The sequence below is a fragment of the Oncorhynchus kisutch genome, linkage group LG8, assembly GCF_002021735.2.
Source record: "Oncorhynchus kisutch isolate 150728-3 linkage group LG8, Okis_V2, whole genome shotgun sequence".
In the NCBI taxonomy this organism is placed as follows: domain Eukaryota; kingdom Metazoa; phylum Chordata; class Actinopteri; order Salmoniformes; family Salmonidae; genus Oncorhynchus; species Oncorhynchus kisutch.
Window position 1 is genome coordinate 39,231,352 of NC_034181.2, and position 19,258 is coordinate 39,250,609.

Sequence of the window (19,258 nt, forward strand, 5' to 3'; positions counted from 1 at the left end):
GATCCAAAATCCCAACATGAGGAGATTTTCTGTGACCAATTTAGGGAATGTTTATTTATTCATATTTGTCTCAGCAGAGATCTAAACTTCTACTCATTTCAGTCTGAAATCGTATGTTAATAGTTTGTAAGATATGCATTTGTAGTACTTTTTTTTGTTCCAGCACTTTACATTCACACTCGGTAATAACAGGGTAATAACTATCTTTTAACTACAATAGTAGTTACCAATGTAGTTTCCCCCCCCCAATCCTTTCCTGTCATCCCAATTAGCCCATGGTTTGTTCATCGGAAGATGGAACCTTCTATGTAAGAACGCCGAATCAGTGCTGGAAAATGACACATTACCTGTTCGTCTTTAGTTCTGTACTGTTGAATCCATTCCCCATGAAATTGTCACGTGGCCTTATTTAGTATAAAGTGTCTTAGTGTTCAAGTGACAAAACAAAGCCCAGCTCATCATCAGAGGTTTCTTTATTGATACAAAATACAAGATGCACAAGATTTGACAAGTGACATTCGGTGACGTGCTCTAACTTAACTAAAAAGGAAAAAGACGGCTCAAAGACCGAGTTATTGAGCTATTGGTCGGCAATTTGGTGTCACTTTACACAAAATAAGGCCACATGACACGTTTACGCTGAATGCATATAATAGTAGAACTAAAGAGAAATGTGCGATGTGGCATTTTCCTTGCACGGATTCAGCGTTATTACATAGAAACTACCATGGCATCAGTTTCCAGATACAAAACCATTAGCTAGTTAGAAAAGGGTTGGATGCCGTGTTATTGGGCTGTTTTCACCAACCTGGAAGGTATAAAGAGCTACCGTTTTGCTATTACAACCAATAAAATACAAGAGTTACAACATATGTCTACGAATCTCTATGCCAGATAAATCAGGTTTTATATGCTTACTTATGGGAGATTTACAAAAGCAAACACACACACACATTTACAGAAATACACCGTCACTATCCATTGGCAATGACAACGACAAGACAGTATGTACTATAAACCACACAATTAGCATACCAACGGATCTCAAACTACTGGACTGTTCAAATTGATCACATACAGTGTACAAATGATAGATTATACCAAAAACATTGTCTTTCTGTCAAATTGGACCAGAATAACCAGTGGGATGCAGTTTATATGATAAATCAATGATTCCAATTGATGACAAAGTTAACCGATTGTGCATGCAAACTTGTTTCGGATTAGGTGCTGTCTCGTCTAAATGGTGATGATAATTTTGGGCAACCTTGAGCACTGTGAGAGCTGTTTTAAACAGAAAGTGACTCCCTGTTTTGTCTAATAGCATACAATAGTCTGTGGGTCGTTGCTGAGAATTCCCAGTCGGCCCATAGAGAATTTCGGTGGAAGTTCTACTGAAATACTTGAATGGTACCGTACAGCAAATCTTAGGAGTTCTTCTGGGAGATTTTGATAGTTACAGCCTTGACCTCTGTGTACTCCTGGAGGGCATACTCCCCTCTGAAACCCAGACACATGGTACAAACAATAAGGAAACTAAGATAAACTAATTGAATAAATTAATGTTGGTCTTATTCTAGAAATCTGGAAATCTGGAATCACTCACAGTTCTCTCCCATTCCCGGACATCTTAAACCCTCCGAAGGGACATTGGGTACTCATGGCATTGTAGCAGTTCACCCTATGATAAAGAGGAAATCAAAGGCCCAGTTCAGATACCTTTGAAATACAAAATCTGGCAGCGTAAATTCATTCGAAACATTCCTTCAACAATGTGCGTTATACGGATGTGATTATTGAACTAGATTTGAGTAAACTGAATAATCCATAACTAATCACGTCCTTATAATCTACAGTGTTGAAGAGGTGTTTCAGATGAAATCACGCTGCCAGATTATAATGAGGTTTACAGAATTTGCACAAATCTGTGCTCTGTGCTCTTTTGCCAGATGAAAATGTTGCCCGAAATGGTCAAAAGCTTTTGGCGGTGTCCATACATACCACACCATGCCGGCCTGTAAAGCTGAGGACACGGTGAGGGCTTTGTCGATGTCATTGGTGAAAACTCCGGCAGCCAGGCCGTAATGGGTGGCGTTGGCCCTCTGAATTACCTCATTCACGCTGCGAAAACGCATGATCTGCTGCACCGGTCCAAAGATCTGAGCGAGAGAAGCGAGAGAAAGAGAGGAGGGGGAGAGAAAGAGAGTGAGACAGATCATTTGTGCATTCTCATGCGTGCACGTATGTATGTGTGTGTGTGCGAGAAAGAGCATGTTGTGTGTGTGTGTTTACCTCTTCTCTGGCAATACGCATGTCGTCAGTGACGTTAGAGAAGACAGTGGGCTGGATGAAGAGGCTGTTCCGGTTCCAGGGCCCACCCCCACACTCCAGTGTGGCCCCTTCCTTCTTCCCACTCTCGATTAGCTCCAGGATCTTATCAAACTGCTTCTGATCTATCTGCACCAACAAGGAGAACATCCGACAAATCATCACCACACAAGCTTTGACTGTCATTCTAAAAGTGTTAATATGAAAGCCTCACATCTTGCGACTTTGATATTAAAACTCACTCGACTGTCCTGAACTCACTCGACTGTACTGCTATTGTTATCCATTTGAGGAATAACAGTGTGTTCTACCACAATACCTTACCTGTGGTCCCTGGTCCACTCCTGGTACCAGTGGGTTTCCCAGGACCTTGTTACGGGCCTTTTCCGCGCTACGACAAACAAACTCCTCATAGATGGAGTCCTCCACAAACACCCTGGAGCCAGCCAGACAGCACTGACCCTGGTTGAAGAAGAGACCACTGTGGGCCTGCTCCACCGCATACTCCACTACAACACACATACACACTCATGTTATGTTCATGAACACTTACTTGTATACACAGACACAAACTTAACGCATCCCAAAAACATATACACATAAACACACACAGACAAGCATACGTATGCACAAACACACACACACACACGCACACACTCACACTTACAGTCACAGTCTGCGAAGACAATATTGGGGTTCTTGCCGCCCAGCTCCAGAGTGACACGTTTCAGGTTGCTGTCACCAGCAGCCTTCTGGATGAGTTTCCCTACCTGGAAACCCCCGCAGGAAAACATGCTCAATTTACAACGTAACTAATACCAAAACCCCCATCCTATCTGGCAACTATTCACACCAAATGGGGAGGGCACTGGGCTATTTGTTTAGGAGATAGCAGATTACGTCAGAATCTGGACCAAACAGAAAGGATATTGTGAACTAAGGTTTGGGTGATCAGTGACATGTGTTATGATTGAAAGTGAATGGGTCATTCTCTGAATACGTACAGCAGTTGATCCAGTGAATGCTATTTTGTCAATGTCCATATGATGAGCAATGGCACTGCCTGCTGTTGGACCGTATCCTGGCAGCACGTTCACCACGCCCGGGGGAAAACCAGCCTGGACACACACACACACACACACACACACACACACACACACACACACACACACACACACACACACACACACACACACACACACACACACACACACACACACACACACACACACACACACAGAATGAAAGAGACCAACACAACATGATTTTATTAACTCAGGTCTATATTTTTTTAAATGTCTGATTTAGGAATCATTAATTATGGACGTGCCTCAACAACATTATGCCATTAGCTAGTTCTACCAGCTCTCATAGTCTCACTTCAGAATTAGATGTTCATCCATGTTTCTCAATCGTCAAATTCCAAAGTTCTTCCAAATGTCACATTTCAAAGTGTTTAAGGTTAAGTTTAGGCATTATTTTGAAGGTTAGGGTTAAGTTCAGACATGAACTGGAAATGTTTTAGGTTAGGCATTAACTCAGAATGGTTAAGGTGAGGTTTAAGGTTTGGTTTGGGATATCAAAAACAACTTTCTATCTTTTGATTGAAACGTGCAACCTTTGGAATCAGAGGCAGATGCTTATGTCCATCCGCCATCCCCGTCCATAACGGCGAAAACTACTCGAAGATAACAGAGCTCACTGTTGCACCTAGTGGCCGGTTTCCACGTCAACTCCCGACGTCCTCAGACATGGATGGACGTCGAATACTGACTTACATAATGGGGGACCTGGCTGAGCTCGTCAAGGCAATGACTGCAATGACCACAGGAGCCTCTAGGGTTAGGCGCAACTTCAAAGGTTTCACATAAGGGTAAAGAGCGGGGTCAGATTAAAACGGGGGGAAAAAAACACACTTCGTCCTTGAGGTTGAGGGTGAGTAATAGTCGTTGAGTTAAGCACAACATATCTTGAGGGTGCGTGTTGTGAGAATACCTCTGAAGTATTAGAGGTGGATGTGCGTGTTCACATGTGTGATGTCTACCTCTTTGATAAGGCAGGCCATGTGCAGGGCTGTTAGTGGTGTCTGTTCAGCTGGTTTGATGATTACAGTGTTCCCACAGCACAGAGCTGGAGCGATCTTCCAGGCAAACATCATCACAGGGAAATTCCACTGCGTTCAGAGGAGTAAAGGTATGGGTTATATGAGAGCTGAGGACACACGTGCATGCACACACACGCACGCATGCACGCACACACACACGCGCACACACACACACACACACACACACACACACACACACACACACACACACACACACACACACACACACACACACACACACACACACACACACACACACACACACACAAAGGGGATTTACTTACTGGAATGATTTGTCCACACACCCCTATGGGCTCGTGTCGTGTGTAGGTAAAATACTCTCCATCTGAAGACAATGACATGTAAAGGAATCTGGGCAGTAAGTCTGCTGTTCTGTCCTTTGAAACTATTTCATAATTGTTACAGTACCAGTCAAAGGTTGGACACACCTACTCAAAGGATTTTTCTTTATTTTTACTATTTTGTACACTGTAGAATAATAGTGAAAACATTAAAACCATGAAATAACACATATGGAATCATGTAGTAACAAAAAAAGTGTTCAACAAATCAAAAGACATTTTTGATTGGAGTTTTTTCAAAGTGGCCACCCTTTGCCTTGATGACAGCTTTGCATACTCTTAGCATTCTCTCAACCAGCTTCACCTAGAATGCTTTTCCAACAGTCTTGAAGGAGTTCCCACATATGCTGAGCACTTGTTGGTCCAACTCATCCCAAACCATCTCAATTGGGTTGATGTTGGGTGATTGTGGACTCCACAATGGAGGTCAGGTTATATGATGCAGCACTCCATCACTCTCCTTGGTCAACTAGCCCTTACACAGCCTGGAGGTGTGTTGGGTCATCTCAGCGCAAACCAGATGGGGTGGCGTATCGTTGCAGAATGCTGTGGTAGCCATGCTGGTTAAGTGTTCCTTGAATTCTAAATTAATCACTGACAGTGTCACCAACAAAGCATCCACACACCATCACTCCTCCATGCATGGGAACCACACATGTGGAGATCCTCCGTTCACCTACTCTGCGTCTCACAAAGACATGGCGGTTCGAACCAAAAATCCCAAATTTGGACTCATCAGACCAACGGGCAGATTTCCACTGGTCTAATTTCCATTGCTCGTGTTTCTTGGCCAAGCAAGTCTCTTCTTCAAATTGGTGTCCTTCAGTAGTGGTTTCTTTGCAGCAATTTGACCATGAAGGCTTGATTCACGCAGTCTCCTCTGAACAGTTGATGTTAAGATGTGTCTGTTACTTAAACTCTTTGAAGCATTTATTTGGGCTGCAATTTCTGAGGCTGGTAACTCTAATGAACTTATCCTCTGCAGCAGAGGTAACTCTGGGTCTCCCTTTCATGAAAGCCACTTTCACCATTGCGCTTGATGGACTGCATTTTAAGTTCTTGAAATGTTCCGTATTGACTGACCTTCATGTCTTAAAGTAATGATGGACTATTGTTTCTCTTTGCTTATTTGAGCTGTTCTTGCCATAATATGGACTTGGTCTTTTACTAAATAGGGTTTTCTTCTGTATACCACCCTTACCATGTCACAACACAAATGATTGGCTCAAACGCATAAAGAAGGAAAGAAATTCCACAAATTAACTTTAAACAAGGCACACCTGTTAATTGAAATGCATTCCAAGTGACTACCTCATGAAGCTGGTTGAGAGAATGCCAAGTGTGCAAAGCTGTCATCAAGGCAAAGGGTGGCTACTTTGAAGAAACTAAAATCTAAAATATATTTAGATTTGTTTAACACTTGTTTGGTTACTACATGATTCCATATGCGTTATTTCATAGTTTTGATGTCTTCACTATGATTCTACAATGTAGAAAATAGTCAAAATAAAGAAACACCCTTGAATGAGTTGGTGTGTCCAAACTTTTGACTGGTACGGTATGTAAATACAATTGTTGATACACATCATTTAATACAATATATATATATATATATATATATATATATATATATATATATATATATATATATATATACAGTAAATTCATGTCAATCGGGTGGATATGATCTCATATTTGGGAGATGGTCAAATTAAAGTGTTTGCGGATTAACTCACCTACAGGAATGGTTTTGCCTTGTATCTTGTCGGCCCATCCTCCATAATAACGCAGGGTTTTAACAGTGGCCATTAGATCCACAAAGTACGCCATGAGGAAGATCTTCCCTGAGTCAAGAGCCTCCAACGTCTGAGTACATATACATTAAACAGAACTCCTCAGCAACATCTAGCAAATGCATAACAAATATTGAGCCCAGGTATGGGACATGTGGGACATATGGTTGTTGAGCACTTGCAGTGTTAGACTGTGTGTGTGTGTGTTCCTCACAGCCAGCCGGAGGCGATCCCTCTCCACCAGGTCAGCCAGCCTGTTGAGCAGCAACCCTCTGTCGGACGCATCCATGCATCGCCATGGAGACCCCAGCTGGAAGGCTGCCCTAGCACTCTGGACCGCCTTGTCCACATCCTCCTGGGTACGAAAGGAAAGTTAGGCACACACATCCACACAGATAGGCACACTTATGAAAGTCACACAGGCACGCAAACAGACACAAGCGCACGAACACACACCCTCTTACTCTCTCTCTCTCTTTCTCAACCGTACTCAAAGAACCACACACACAAAAAATGTATTGATTGATTGTTTGACTAATTGACAATGTCACTCACGGTGTCTGCCTCCTCTACCTCACACAGCAGGTCTCCAGTGGCAGGGTTGTGAACTGGCATCTTCCGTCCGCTGCAGGACTCATGCCACTCGTTATCAATGAATATCTGATCTCCCCAAATCACAGAAAGACACAACAGCAAAACAGATGGCGTTAGTAAAAACCTCACTAATGAAAAGGCCTTGCACACAGACCCAACAAACCCCAAGCTGGTGCTGTCCACTGAGTGTACAAAACATTAAGGACACCTTCCTAATATTGAGTTGCACCTCCCCTTTGCCCATTCACCCTCTGAATGGCACGCATACACGACCCATGTCACACTTAAAACTCATTCTTTATGCTGTCATCTACACTGATTGAAGTGGATTTAACAAGTGACATAAGTGCTCATAGCTTTCACCTGGATTCACCTGGTCAGCCAATGTCACGGAAAGAGCAGGTGTCCTTAATGTTTTGTACACTCAGTGTATACTGTACACTACACACAAACACTCCTGTGTCAATGAACTCCTAACCTGATCCTAGATCTGTTTGCGTTGTCTTGCCAACTATGGGAATTGACATGCCAAAACATAACAAAACAGTGACCATGGGAGTTGGCTATATAGAGAAAACAGATCTGGGACCAGGCTAATGAACGCCCTCCCTCCTGTCATCCATGACCACGGGCCTCTGGCAGAGAGCATAGTTTTCCATTTCAGGGAACAGACTCCATAACAATGAGTTAGATTTTTATCCTCAGTAGAGCATGTTTTATAGCTTTGTCCTGACCAGATCTCTGTTTAATGTATAAGGAAGTATAAGGAAGCTTTGATTAAATCCTTTCACTTGATTAGATGCATCTGAATGTTGTTGGTAAGTCAATATATTAAAATAATAAATCGTGGTAACTCTACTGTAATAAACTTTCTGATAAGATCACAGTAAACAGTTTACTGACTTCCTCTGCTCCTGGGAACCGTCTTGCCAAAGGGATGTAAATACCACACTTATTCTACTACATCTCCAATAGACAGACACACACACACACACACACACGCACACACGCACGCACACACACGCACACACACGCACACACACACACGCACACACACACACACACACACACACACACACACACACACACACACACACACACACACACACACACACACACACACACACACACACACACACACACACAAAGTATTCATGAAGAACTATTAATGAAATATGCCATTATAAATTAAATGCATCAGCGCGTGTAGATGTTTAGACGACATTTTGTAGCTGAAGATTTAGAGAGGGGACATCTGGAAAAAGACTGGACTTCACAACATACTGTGTGATATTCACTGTAGCAAAAGCTTTTTCACCACCCAATATACTAAAAAATACCCCATAAAACTAATGATACATAGATGATTTTAGCAGCAAAGTACTCCACAAAATTCAACACTTAAAATAAAAAGCAAAAGAGAACACATAACCTACACAAACATAATGACATACTACATTAGCTATAAAGATTGTTCCAGCTGACCTTAGTGTACTGGACCTCCAGGTTAGGGACGGGCATGGGCATGGTCTGTTTGGCTGGCCCGGCGTCTCCGTGGTCCGGATCATGGTCCTGGTGGTTCTGGCAGTTTCCTGGCTCGGAGCTCATGTTGCCCTGTTTTCCTACTGGGACAGCGAAAGGTGAAATTGTATGACACTGAGCTGAACACATGCCCCTCTCCCATCCCACCTACCGTCTCCTGCCCCTTCCTCTCATTGAGAGGCACTGATTGGACAATAAGCAAACCTGTGGAAGGGGGTGATTTGCATTGTTCAACCTGATTGGAGGGATGGTGAGAACCTGTGAGAACTTCACAGTGACGGGTTCTATCAAAGAGACGTGGTTGGTGGACATTTAAGTAAATCAAACCGACCAATCAAGTTTCCAAACTACGAAAAGAGAAAGGCAACACACAAAAGTAAAAATAACACAGTAAAATCTACTAAAAGCAATACAAGCAATGTGTGTGCCCGTGTGAGCGCGCATAGTACTCGCAAGAGCAAGTGTGCAAACGTCGTCATCCCTATATAATTGTCTTCCCTACAGAATATACCATATGAAAATTGTGCCAAATGAGATATTGGCATCTGCTACTGCCTCACACTAAGGGGTCAGAGGTCGCGACTGGCACCATAAAGTCGGGGCTGGCGGTGCTGGCTCCAGAGCCCTGATCTCATCTCATTAGGCTACAGAGGGAACCTGAGGACAGCAGGGTCATGTTTATTAGGCACTAAATTAAACAAAACAGAGTGAAACATGGAGGAACTACCTGGACAAAATGCTGATTTTAGTTTTCCATTGCAAAAGGTTTTAAAAATGTTTTCAGTCCACTTTTTCAACCATCATTATCGTGTCACTTTTGGCATCACATGGACTGAAACAGGGAGGGACTACCTGTTGTGTCTCCTAATGAACACCAAACTGTTTAGTTATTGGACACGAATGACAAATGTTTCTTGTCGGACAGTAGTTGGCAAATATGTTGATAGAGCTGTTTTTTCTGTGACCCAATTTTTTTTACGACAATAAAACTGGACTATTTTAGTGACCCAGGATTTCCTTTGCTAGTCATGTGTGTAACATGTTCAATTGAACAATTAGTTAAAATTGTGTCTTAAAAAAGTTTACTTGGGGAAAAATACTTTAGAAACAATGCATCGTATTGACATTGTGTTTGCATGAACATTCCTCTGATTGTGACTGATTGTAACTGATTCTGCATTTTGAAGCACTACTTGAGAAAGACACAGAATTCAAAATGTATTAGCCTATTATACTTCATGGATAATATTTCACAGCAGCCGTTTTCGTAATCGGCTGACATTCTTATAAAATCAAAGTCACATTTACAGAAAATGTTCATGTACTCCTGAAGAAAAAAGTTAAAGTTATTTTACTGTCTTCACTTGATGTGAAAAGTATTTTTTGTTTAATTTTAAAATGAAATCCAAATAGTTTCTAAATCCAAACTTTATACCAAACATAATTATGGTATGTCAAGAAAAACAGGTTATTTACACAAGAATAATGTACATTTATTATAACTTAATTAACCTTGACTTGTGACGTATGGTATTAGCAGACTGTGAGAAACAAATAAATGACTGGACGCAATGGACCTGAGTTTGGCTGTCTTACCTGTGCATGCAGATGGTGCACCTGCAGATTGAACATTCTCAACTCCAATCACCGGCATGTCTTCAACTCTCTTCACAGCAGCCCCAAATTTGAGAAAGGCAAAAGTACCCAATGCAGACCCACCACCCTTCTTATATAGTTGCACTCACTGGTAAAAAAAAAAATACCCCACTTCTTACTGGGACCAACAGAGAACCACGTAGCTGTCGCACCCACCAGGGACCCACGCCTTTGGGCCCATACGCTTAATCACTGTTCAAACAGAACCAATCCCTATTTTCCACTTTACACACCACGCTTGTTGTACACTGGCCGCGAGGCAAGCACGCATACCGCTCAGCTTCCATGACCGTGAAATGCAGCATGTCATTTTTTGATGTGAGAGCCACCTCTCGTCTTTCCCCGTCACCTTTGCATTGGTCCAAACCACTTATCTCTGCTGAAAGGGAAATTTAAAAAAGGGACTAGTTTTACACCACTTTGGGATATTGCACGCCCGATTTGGAGGCGGTGAACGTAATAATTGGGAAGATTTTAGCTTTGATAAGGGCCTCCTGCTGGCCCGCTGTCTCCCAGGAACAATACCATCGCATAACTGTGTCTGGTGCGGCTCTATTTTGGTGTAGCCTGTCTGGAAAGACGCAAAGTCCTTTGAAAATGACCCCTGGGCTTAGACAACATAACCTTCGTAATTAACCCCAGTTAAATAATGAAAAGCACAGCGGAGCTGCGTTTTGGAGTGTTGTAATGTGCCGTGAAAAAGAGCCATACGCTGATGCATTTTTCTCTTTGTCGCAAAACTCAGCGCACATTTTGGACTCACTTAGAAGGCTGATTCTTTGAGCCAATTGCAGTGGCGACGGGGATGAGGATGAGGATGATATCCTTGTCAATGAAATTAGGCTTGATGGTGTCTTATAAAACTGAACATCTGTATGCCAGAAAGAAGGAACAAAAGCCCCATCAGTGCTATTTGCAACTAATGACCGCATCCCAACCCAATAGACATTTAATCAGCTCTACGTATGTAATGCGGGCATGCATGTGTGTGAGTATGTGTGCATCTGTATTTGCTGTGTGTTGTAATGTATGTGTTTGTGTGTGCGTGCCTGTGTGTATGGTAGGGTCCTGGGAGGTTCCTTGGTGGTGTCTCCAGTGAGTCTAGTCTGTGTTGGTTGTCGCCATGGTTCCATGACACGTGTTGCCCCAGTGGCTGTGCTAATGACGGGAGGGAGGAGGAGTGGCGGGACTGCCGGATCACTCAGCCTGGACTGGGACTGGGACTGGGCCTAGGTCGGTCAAAGGAGGCGTCGCAGCCTGACAGCACCGGGTGTCCCACAATTGAGCCTGAGTGGAACCGACGACCCATTGGAGAGAGGAAGAGAGGGATATGGAGGGATATGGAGAGAGAGGATTTGCACAGATGCCAGAAACATAGAGAAAGCAGGGCAAGTCAGAGTTATAAATAAAGTAAACATGCAGCATAGAGACAAAATGCTGAGTCTGGATTGGTGGCCTGCTTTCAATGTTGATACTCTATCATGAAATAGAAAAGAGTCAATCCTGTACAAGTCTTCCTTTTTGCATTATCTTGTGTAGGCTGGCTTTCTTGTATTAAAAACGGCTGATTTTTTATGGAATATCTACATAGGCTTACAGAGGCCCATTATCAGCAACCATCACTCCTGTGTTCCAATGGCACGTTGTGTTAGCTAATCCAAGTTTATAATTTTAAAAGGGTAATTGATCATTAAAAACCCTTTTGCAATTATGTTAGCACAGCTGAAAACTGTTGTCTGATTAAAGAAGCAATAAAACTGTCCTCAGATATATGTATGTAGATATACCATTAAAAATCTGCAGTTTCCAGCTACAATAGTCATTTACAACACTAACAATGTCTACACTGTATTTCTGATCAATTTCATGTTATTTGAATGGACAAAAAAAGTGTTTTTCTTTCAAAACAATGGCATTTCTAATTGACCCTTAACTTTTGAAAGGTAGTGTATGTTCGTCTAAGATAATTCCTTATTGTTTCTTAACCAAAAACTTTGGTTCAAGGTCAACACATTATATTCCAACTCCAAGGATCCTGAGACTTACCAGAGGAACATACAGATGTAGGATCTTAATTTGATCACCCTGTTGTTGCAGGAAATGTCCTGTACAGCTGGACATAGAAACTTAGTGTATTCAAGGTTTAAAAAGGCTTCTAAAGTTTATACTTTCCACAAACATTTAAGGCTTGATTTGCCCTAACTAAAAATGTATTGACCCCTACAAAAATGTAAAGTTGTTTCTATGCTGCAAGACTCAGTCCAGGGTCATATAGGCTGCTGTCACTGAATCGTTTGATCCCAGACCCACTCTTTTCATGGTAACTCTTGACATTTTAACCCATTTAGTCTTTCAGCTTGTTGTTTAGGTTGACATTATACAGATCCGCCAGCTAAGTTAATATTTAATTTCTCTTGTTTTACTTCTGAAGGAGGAAACAACCGTTTACAAGAGCAATGAAAAGCAGGTATGATAAACAAAACACATAGCATAGATATTTGTATTTGCCAAGGTAGCAGCTACTCTCCCTGTGGTTCAGCAAATTAAGGCAGTTAAACATTACAACAGATTTCACAACAGATTAAGTGTGTGCCCCCAGGCCACTACTCTACTGCCACATATCTACAACACAAAATCCATGTGTACCTGTGTGTATAGTGCGTATGTTATCATGTGTTTGTATGCATGTGTCTGTGCACGGGCGAGGGACGTGAACAGGGCGTGACCAAAGTTGGGGAAAGCAGAACTTTATGCAAATACACTGTGACATTGCTGCACTATTGACCAATCAAAGCTCACTATAGCTTCCAGACCCTACTGGATTGATTGGGGATACCTAGCAGTACCTAACATGCTTGCTAGCTTGCAAGCAGCCAAACGAGGGGAAAGCTAGTGTGGAGTGGTGAAATGCAAGTGCTAGTCAATACGTACTTTGAGTCTGCCATCTTGTGGCATGTACAGTAGTATAGTATGTGACTAAATTAATTTCATTAACACCTGGGGCCTCTGTTCCATGGTGTGCTATAAAATATTAATTAGTTTGTCAAATTACATTCATTTTTTGTTTTCTGGAATTAAATTGTTATGAATTGAAATATCAAAAGTTTGATGTTAAGATAAATCATGTTATTTTCTCTCTTCATGTTGGGCATGTTGGGCAGGCTAGATTGCAGTTAGTCAGACAGTCCATACATTTTTAGAGTGAGGAAATCCAAACACGAATTTACAATGATTGTGTATGTTTGGCCACTGCCAAATGTGTGCGGTCTGCAGCCGCTTGTACACAAAATGATGAGAGAATTAAGCTACTGTGGACCACACAGTTAGCACCTGATACGCATATTGAGCACGCACAATAATGTCTCTTCCTGTTAAAACAATGCAAAGAACAAGAAGAAAATGGAATGCTAGATCAAGCTCTATGAAGCTGTTCAATCGACCGCCCGCTGGTTTGCAGTCTATGCTAAAACAGGCTGATATGTCACTGCCTCTCATGGTACTTGGACCTGCCTAGTACCAGTCTTCTCGCAGAGTGTATCCAGTCATCAGACCCTGCAGCAATTTGCTTAGCTGGAGGTCAAACTGCACTCATTAGACCAGTCTCCAACTTTAGAGAACTTCAAATCCTGAGATCCGGTGAGTAACATACAGTATCCTGGCTGGGGCGCTCTGAGACTGCAATATGAGGCTGACGTTTGGGATATTCCCAAAGTATGGCTCCTGTATAACCTTCTCTGGAATCACCTTGGCTCTCTGTACCCTCACTCTGCTCCTAGTGGCTCTCAGAGGCTGAAAGCGAGAAGGCGGGAGCAGCCCCAAAAGGCACTCTGCCCTTCAGGGCCGACCCCGTTGCCCTGGTGGGTAACCTGTTCCAGATCCACCTGTCACTGACGTGTCTCCGTCTGCAGTACGGAGATGTCTTCCAAATGCATGTGGGCTCCCTTGTGGTGGTGGTGCTGCAAGGCTATGCCACGATTAAACAGGCGCTGGTACGGCATGGGGAGGCTTTTGCCAGACACCCTGACCTCTTCACCTTCTCCACCGTGGGCCAATGGCACCAGCACCAGCATTCAGTGAGTACAGCGCTGCCTGTGCGCTCCACAGGAAGCTGTGCAAGAACACCCTGCGCTCCTTCTTGCAGGCAGAGCCGCGGGACCCTGGCACCATCTGTCTGCTAAAGGAGCACGTGTGCCGAGGCGGCTGGTATGGTGGAGGTCATTTGGGAGCGCTCAGAGGGGAGCGAGGGGTTAGTTCTGGACCCTGTGGTCCCGCTGGTCACGTCGGTGACAAATGTGGTGTGTGCCCTGTGTTTCGGGAAGATGAATGACTACAACGACACCGAGTTCCTCACTATTGTGCACATCAACAACGAGGTGTTGCGGATCTTCGCTGCAGGAATCCTGGCCGACTTCTTTCCTGTGTTCCGCTACCTGCCGAGCCCGTCTCTGAGGAAGATGGTCGAGCACATCAAGAGAATGTGGAACACAACATCGAGGGGCACCTGTAGACATTTGAAAAGGTATGAACCACACCTGGGTCATGCAAATTAGAGCACGCCACAGAAATAGTTTAAAACAGAGAAAAAAACACGAGTGCTTCATTTTGGGTCACTCCCTATAGTCAGTCACTCCCTGTTCCAGTCAGTTTTCTTCTGTTTGGTGCCTAATCCCAAGCGGGGAATTTTTTAAATGTAAATATGCTTCAATCATACTTCATGAGTATATTTAAATGATCTAAATTGGAACAATTTTGAATACATTTAATGTCCAGTTTATTTTTTATTTTATTGGCATTTAAGTATATTAAATAAATGTAAAGATATCTAAATTGGGACACTTTTTTGTACTTAAGTATATTTTTAGTATATTAGATAAAGAGCAAAACAAATATACGTTGAATACACCTTAAGGATATTTTATTTATATTTCTAATAAATTATAAATATACCAAAATGGTATTTGAATTAGAATTCCTGTATTTTCTTTACAAAAAAGTGTATTTATAATTTACTTTTACAAATACACTGTTACTCATTAACCACATTAGCTATTGTAATTAGCCATGTAAAGGTTACCTTGATTGACCAAGGCATCTTCCCTCTGTGGCTGGAGCACACAACTGCTTTGTAACCCATTTGAGAACTGTGCACCATTCACATTTCACACTTTAGTTGTTCGCATAATGGTAATAAATGAACATTTAAATAAAATGTGTAATGTGTTACATTTGAATGAGATAAATATGAGGAACAATATCATATTATAAATCTAAACTTCAACAGAAAAGGATGCTGGTTGGATATGCACATTTCTGTGTTAATGCGTTTTTGAAAGTATACTTGAAATATATTTTGTGGACATTTAAGCTAAATATACTTTTTGAAAGTATACTTAAGTATATATTTTTTGTAATATGAAAAACTATACTCTCAGGAAGCATGTTCCTCCACTGTGCAATAAACAATCGTTATCATTGTCAACTTTGCACTTTTCTGAACAGAATTTCAGAAAGTACTTCAAAACTCATTATTGGCACTGAAACTACAGTGCCTTTGTAAAAGTACTCATACCCCTTTTGATTTATTCACATTTTGTTGTTACAAAGTGAGATTAAAATGGATTTGTAGTTGTAATTGGTCATTTTTTGACAACAATCTACACAAAATGCTATAATGTCAAAGTGGAAGATTTATATTTATTTGTTTTCAAAAGATTGATAGAAATTAAATAACTAAAATATAGTCGTTGTAAGTTTTCAGCTCCATGAGTCAATATGCTAGAAACACCGTTGGCAGCAATTACAGCGTCTTTTTGGGTAAGTCTCTAAGAGTTTTACACACCTGGATGATGAAACATTAGCCCTTTATTCTTTTCCTAATGATTCAATCTCTGTCAATATGTTGGTGTTCATGGCTATACATCAATTTTCAAATCTTACCATAGATTTTCATACAAATTTAAGTCAAAACTGTAACTTGGCCACTCAGGAACAGTCTGTCTTCTTCGTAAGCAGTGTAGATGTGTAGAGCAGTGTAGATTTGGCCTTGTGTTTTAGGTTATTGTCCTGCTGAAAGGTGAATTCCTCTCCCAGTGTCTGAAGCAGGGTTTCCTCTAGGATTTTGCCTGTGCTTAACTCCATCCAGTTTCTTTTTATCCCAGAAAAAAGCATACCCATAATGCAGCCACCACTATGCTTGAAATAAGGAGGCGGTTACTCAGTGATGTTTTGTGTTGGATTTGCCCCAAACATATAGCTTTGTATTTAGACCCCAAAAGTTTTTTTTGCAGTATTACTTTATCACAACAATGTTGTTGATCCATCCTCAGTTTTCTCCCAATAATTTAATGATAGTGAACTTAAAGCCTGAAAAACAATTAATTTAAAGTACACTTTTAATAAGTGTAGTAAAGGTAGATGATAGTATATTTATAGTATACTAAAAGACTGAAACAACTATCAATATTAAAGTTAACTTTTAATAAGTGTGTTGAAGTGTAAAGATATGAAATGTATAGTATACTTAAGATATACTACAAAAATACCTCTCGTATTTAAAGTATATTATTTTAATATTTTGTATATTTAAGTATACTTGTTATATATTAAAATCAACTTTTTGGGGATGAACAGACCCTGAACACAGACGGTATGATATATCGCAATATTTATGTATGGTAACATATCCAACAGGATTTAGCCATTCTACTGTTACAGCTGGAGGCAGGGGTAGGAAATGTTGATAGACATGCTATTGAAACTATGGCCTAGAGGCGTATAATCTATCATGTGTGTACAGCGAAAAAAAACGAATTGACGAGGATAGTTTTTGCAGACATCTCAACCTGGAGAGACATCTCAGCTTTCATGTGTGACTTTGAGGCTGAACTTGGTAGATTAGTAAAGCGTTAGATTAGATATGATCAGTGCTATCAGATGCTGGTACAGAGGCACAGAAAACCAGTCAGCCATTGAGGGATTTGTTTCAGAGGGATAGATATTGCTGGGGGGGATACACAGAGAGTAAAGGACTAACGCAGGGGTAAAAGAAAGGAAGAGATGGGAGAGATAGTTTGAGGAGAGGTACATGTGGAAAAGGCAAGGTTACTTTTTGGAAAGCATATTTTTGCTTGTGATTTTGCCTCTTCGGGTTGTATATGTGAAAAATGGAAATAGTTGGAAGCTGAAATCTAAGCTACAGTATAAGAGACCTATACTCTAGGACAGGACAGACCAGGCTAATATATAACGAACAAGGCTTTGTTCTTGTGCACAGTGTCTAAAACGCCCGCGCATACTCTTTAATTGGGAATTATTAATCTGGTGGAAGCTCACATGTTTTCTAGAAGATGCTGCCATTTTACAGTCTCACTCTCACAATTTGAGGGTACATTTGATTAGTGGGTCGTGTGCTAAAGTTTTGAAAGGATTACATTTGATTGTGAGTGTAAATGGAAATGTAATGGATGTATATAGGACCCGGATATAAACTGGCGTGGCAAGGTTAGGACTCGTCCTGCGCATTTCATCTGAATCTTAATAGCTGCAGGCATTAAGTAGAGTGTAAAGTAAAGTGTAAAGTAGAGTGTAAAGTAAAGTGTAAAGTAGAGTGTAAAGTAAAGTGTAAAGTAAAGTGTAAAGTAGAGTGTAAAGTAAAGTGTAAAGTAACGTTTTGATGATATGTGTGTTTCCAGGACTGTATCCGTGACATCACAGATGCTCTGGTTGTACTCTGTGAGGAGCGGCAGGAGGATGAGGTCATTTTTTCTTCTGGAGGATCTCTATGCCTGGCAGGGATGGGTTAAAGAATGCCTTTGAACAGACCAGCACTGCGGAAATCTCGTTAAGTTGGCGCTCATCATACCATGGATACGATGATGGTAATAAAGAGGATTGTAACTGATGTTACAGTTTTTAGTACACTTTTACTTTTCAGGACTCGATACCATCATAGCTGGTTTGCAGTGGAGCCTCTTTTACCACATCAAGTTTCCTGACATCCAGGTCAAAACACACCAGGAGATCCTCCTGTATAGGAACAACACCTCCTCACTCCTCCTGACTGAACAGCACTCCTTCTAGAAAACTTGAATACCTTATGCCCTTATAGCGCTATATGGTCTTATTGTCTCCTCATATCTTGTCTCTTTGTACGTCTGCTTGGGTGTCTGCTTTACCTGCTACTTTACCTGCTAAGAAAATCATTCCTTTGTTTTATAAAAAATGGATGGGAGTTCAGCTGTTCTAGGAATGTACGGTCATTCCTGACAAACAGCATGTCCTAATGAGCAGAGATTCCTGCAGTACCGCCCAGTTTGATGATGTAGATGGGCCGTCCGTGCAGTTCCATACAATGATCTAATCTTTCATAGACAGATCCCCCCCCCCCCCTTCTGTCCTGTCCTCAATGGCTAGAGACCATTGCTTGCCAGGGTGATACGCAGAAGGTCACTCTAATTTGCTAAAGCCCAAGCTAGTTTTGATGTGGGCTGAGAAAACTGGTGCAGTCTGTTCAGTAGGCACGATGCATTCACACAGAGAGAGAGAGAGAGAGAGAGAGAGAGAGAGAGAGAGAGAGAGAGAGAGAGAGAGAGAGAGAGAGAGAGAGAGAGAGAGAGAGAGAGAGAGAGAGAGAGAGAGAGAGAGAGAGAGAGAGAGAGAGAGAGAGAGAGAGAGAGAGAGAGAGAGAGAGAGAGAGAGAGAGATATATACTTGGACAGCCTACTCAGACAGACACAAAGGGGATCACACACAGGGGTATTGCACCGTACGTGAATCACAATCACACAAATCATCCCTTTATTTGAAGATGGGAACTCCAGAATAGATGGCAATAATCCAACAGTCTTTCTTTCTTCTTGGGTCTCACTTTTTCTGATCGA

The 19,258-nt window shown here is 41.7% G+C and overlaps 1 protein-coding gene and 1 pseudogene across 1 annotated transcript; one reads left to right on the forward strand and one right to left on the reverse strand.

The window, feature by feature from the left end:
* Positions 1-34: 34 nt before the first annotated feature.
* On the reverse strand, positions 35-10,687 carry LOC109895700 (retinal dehydrogenase 1). The gene is made up of 14 exons (XM_031830299.1): positions 10,320-10,687; positions 8,667-8,806; positions 7,143-7,247; positions 6,802-6,942; positions 6,531-6,660; positions 4,717-4,778; positions 4,373-4,501; positions 3,333-3,446; positions 2,996-3,098; positions 2,653-2,837; positions 2,293-2,457; positions 2,002-2,159; positions 1,607-1,681; positions 35-1,500 (listed from the first exon to the last, which is right to left on the reverse strand). Exons 1-14 carry the CDS (start codon positions 10,375-10,377, stop codon positions 1,428-1,430), a joined length of 1,638 nt encoding a protein of 545 aa, XP_031686159.1. The 5' UTR covers positions 10,378-10,687; the 3' UTR covers positions 35-1,427.
* A 3,374-nt stretch (positions 10,688-14,061) lies between these two features.
* On the forward strand, positions 14,062-18,458 carry LOC109894870 (cytochrome P450 1A1-like; annotated as a pseudogene).
* Positions 18,459-19,258: the final 800 nt, after the last annotated feature.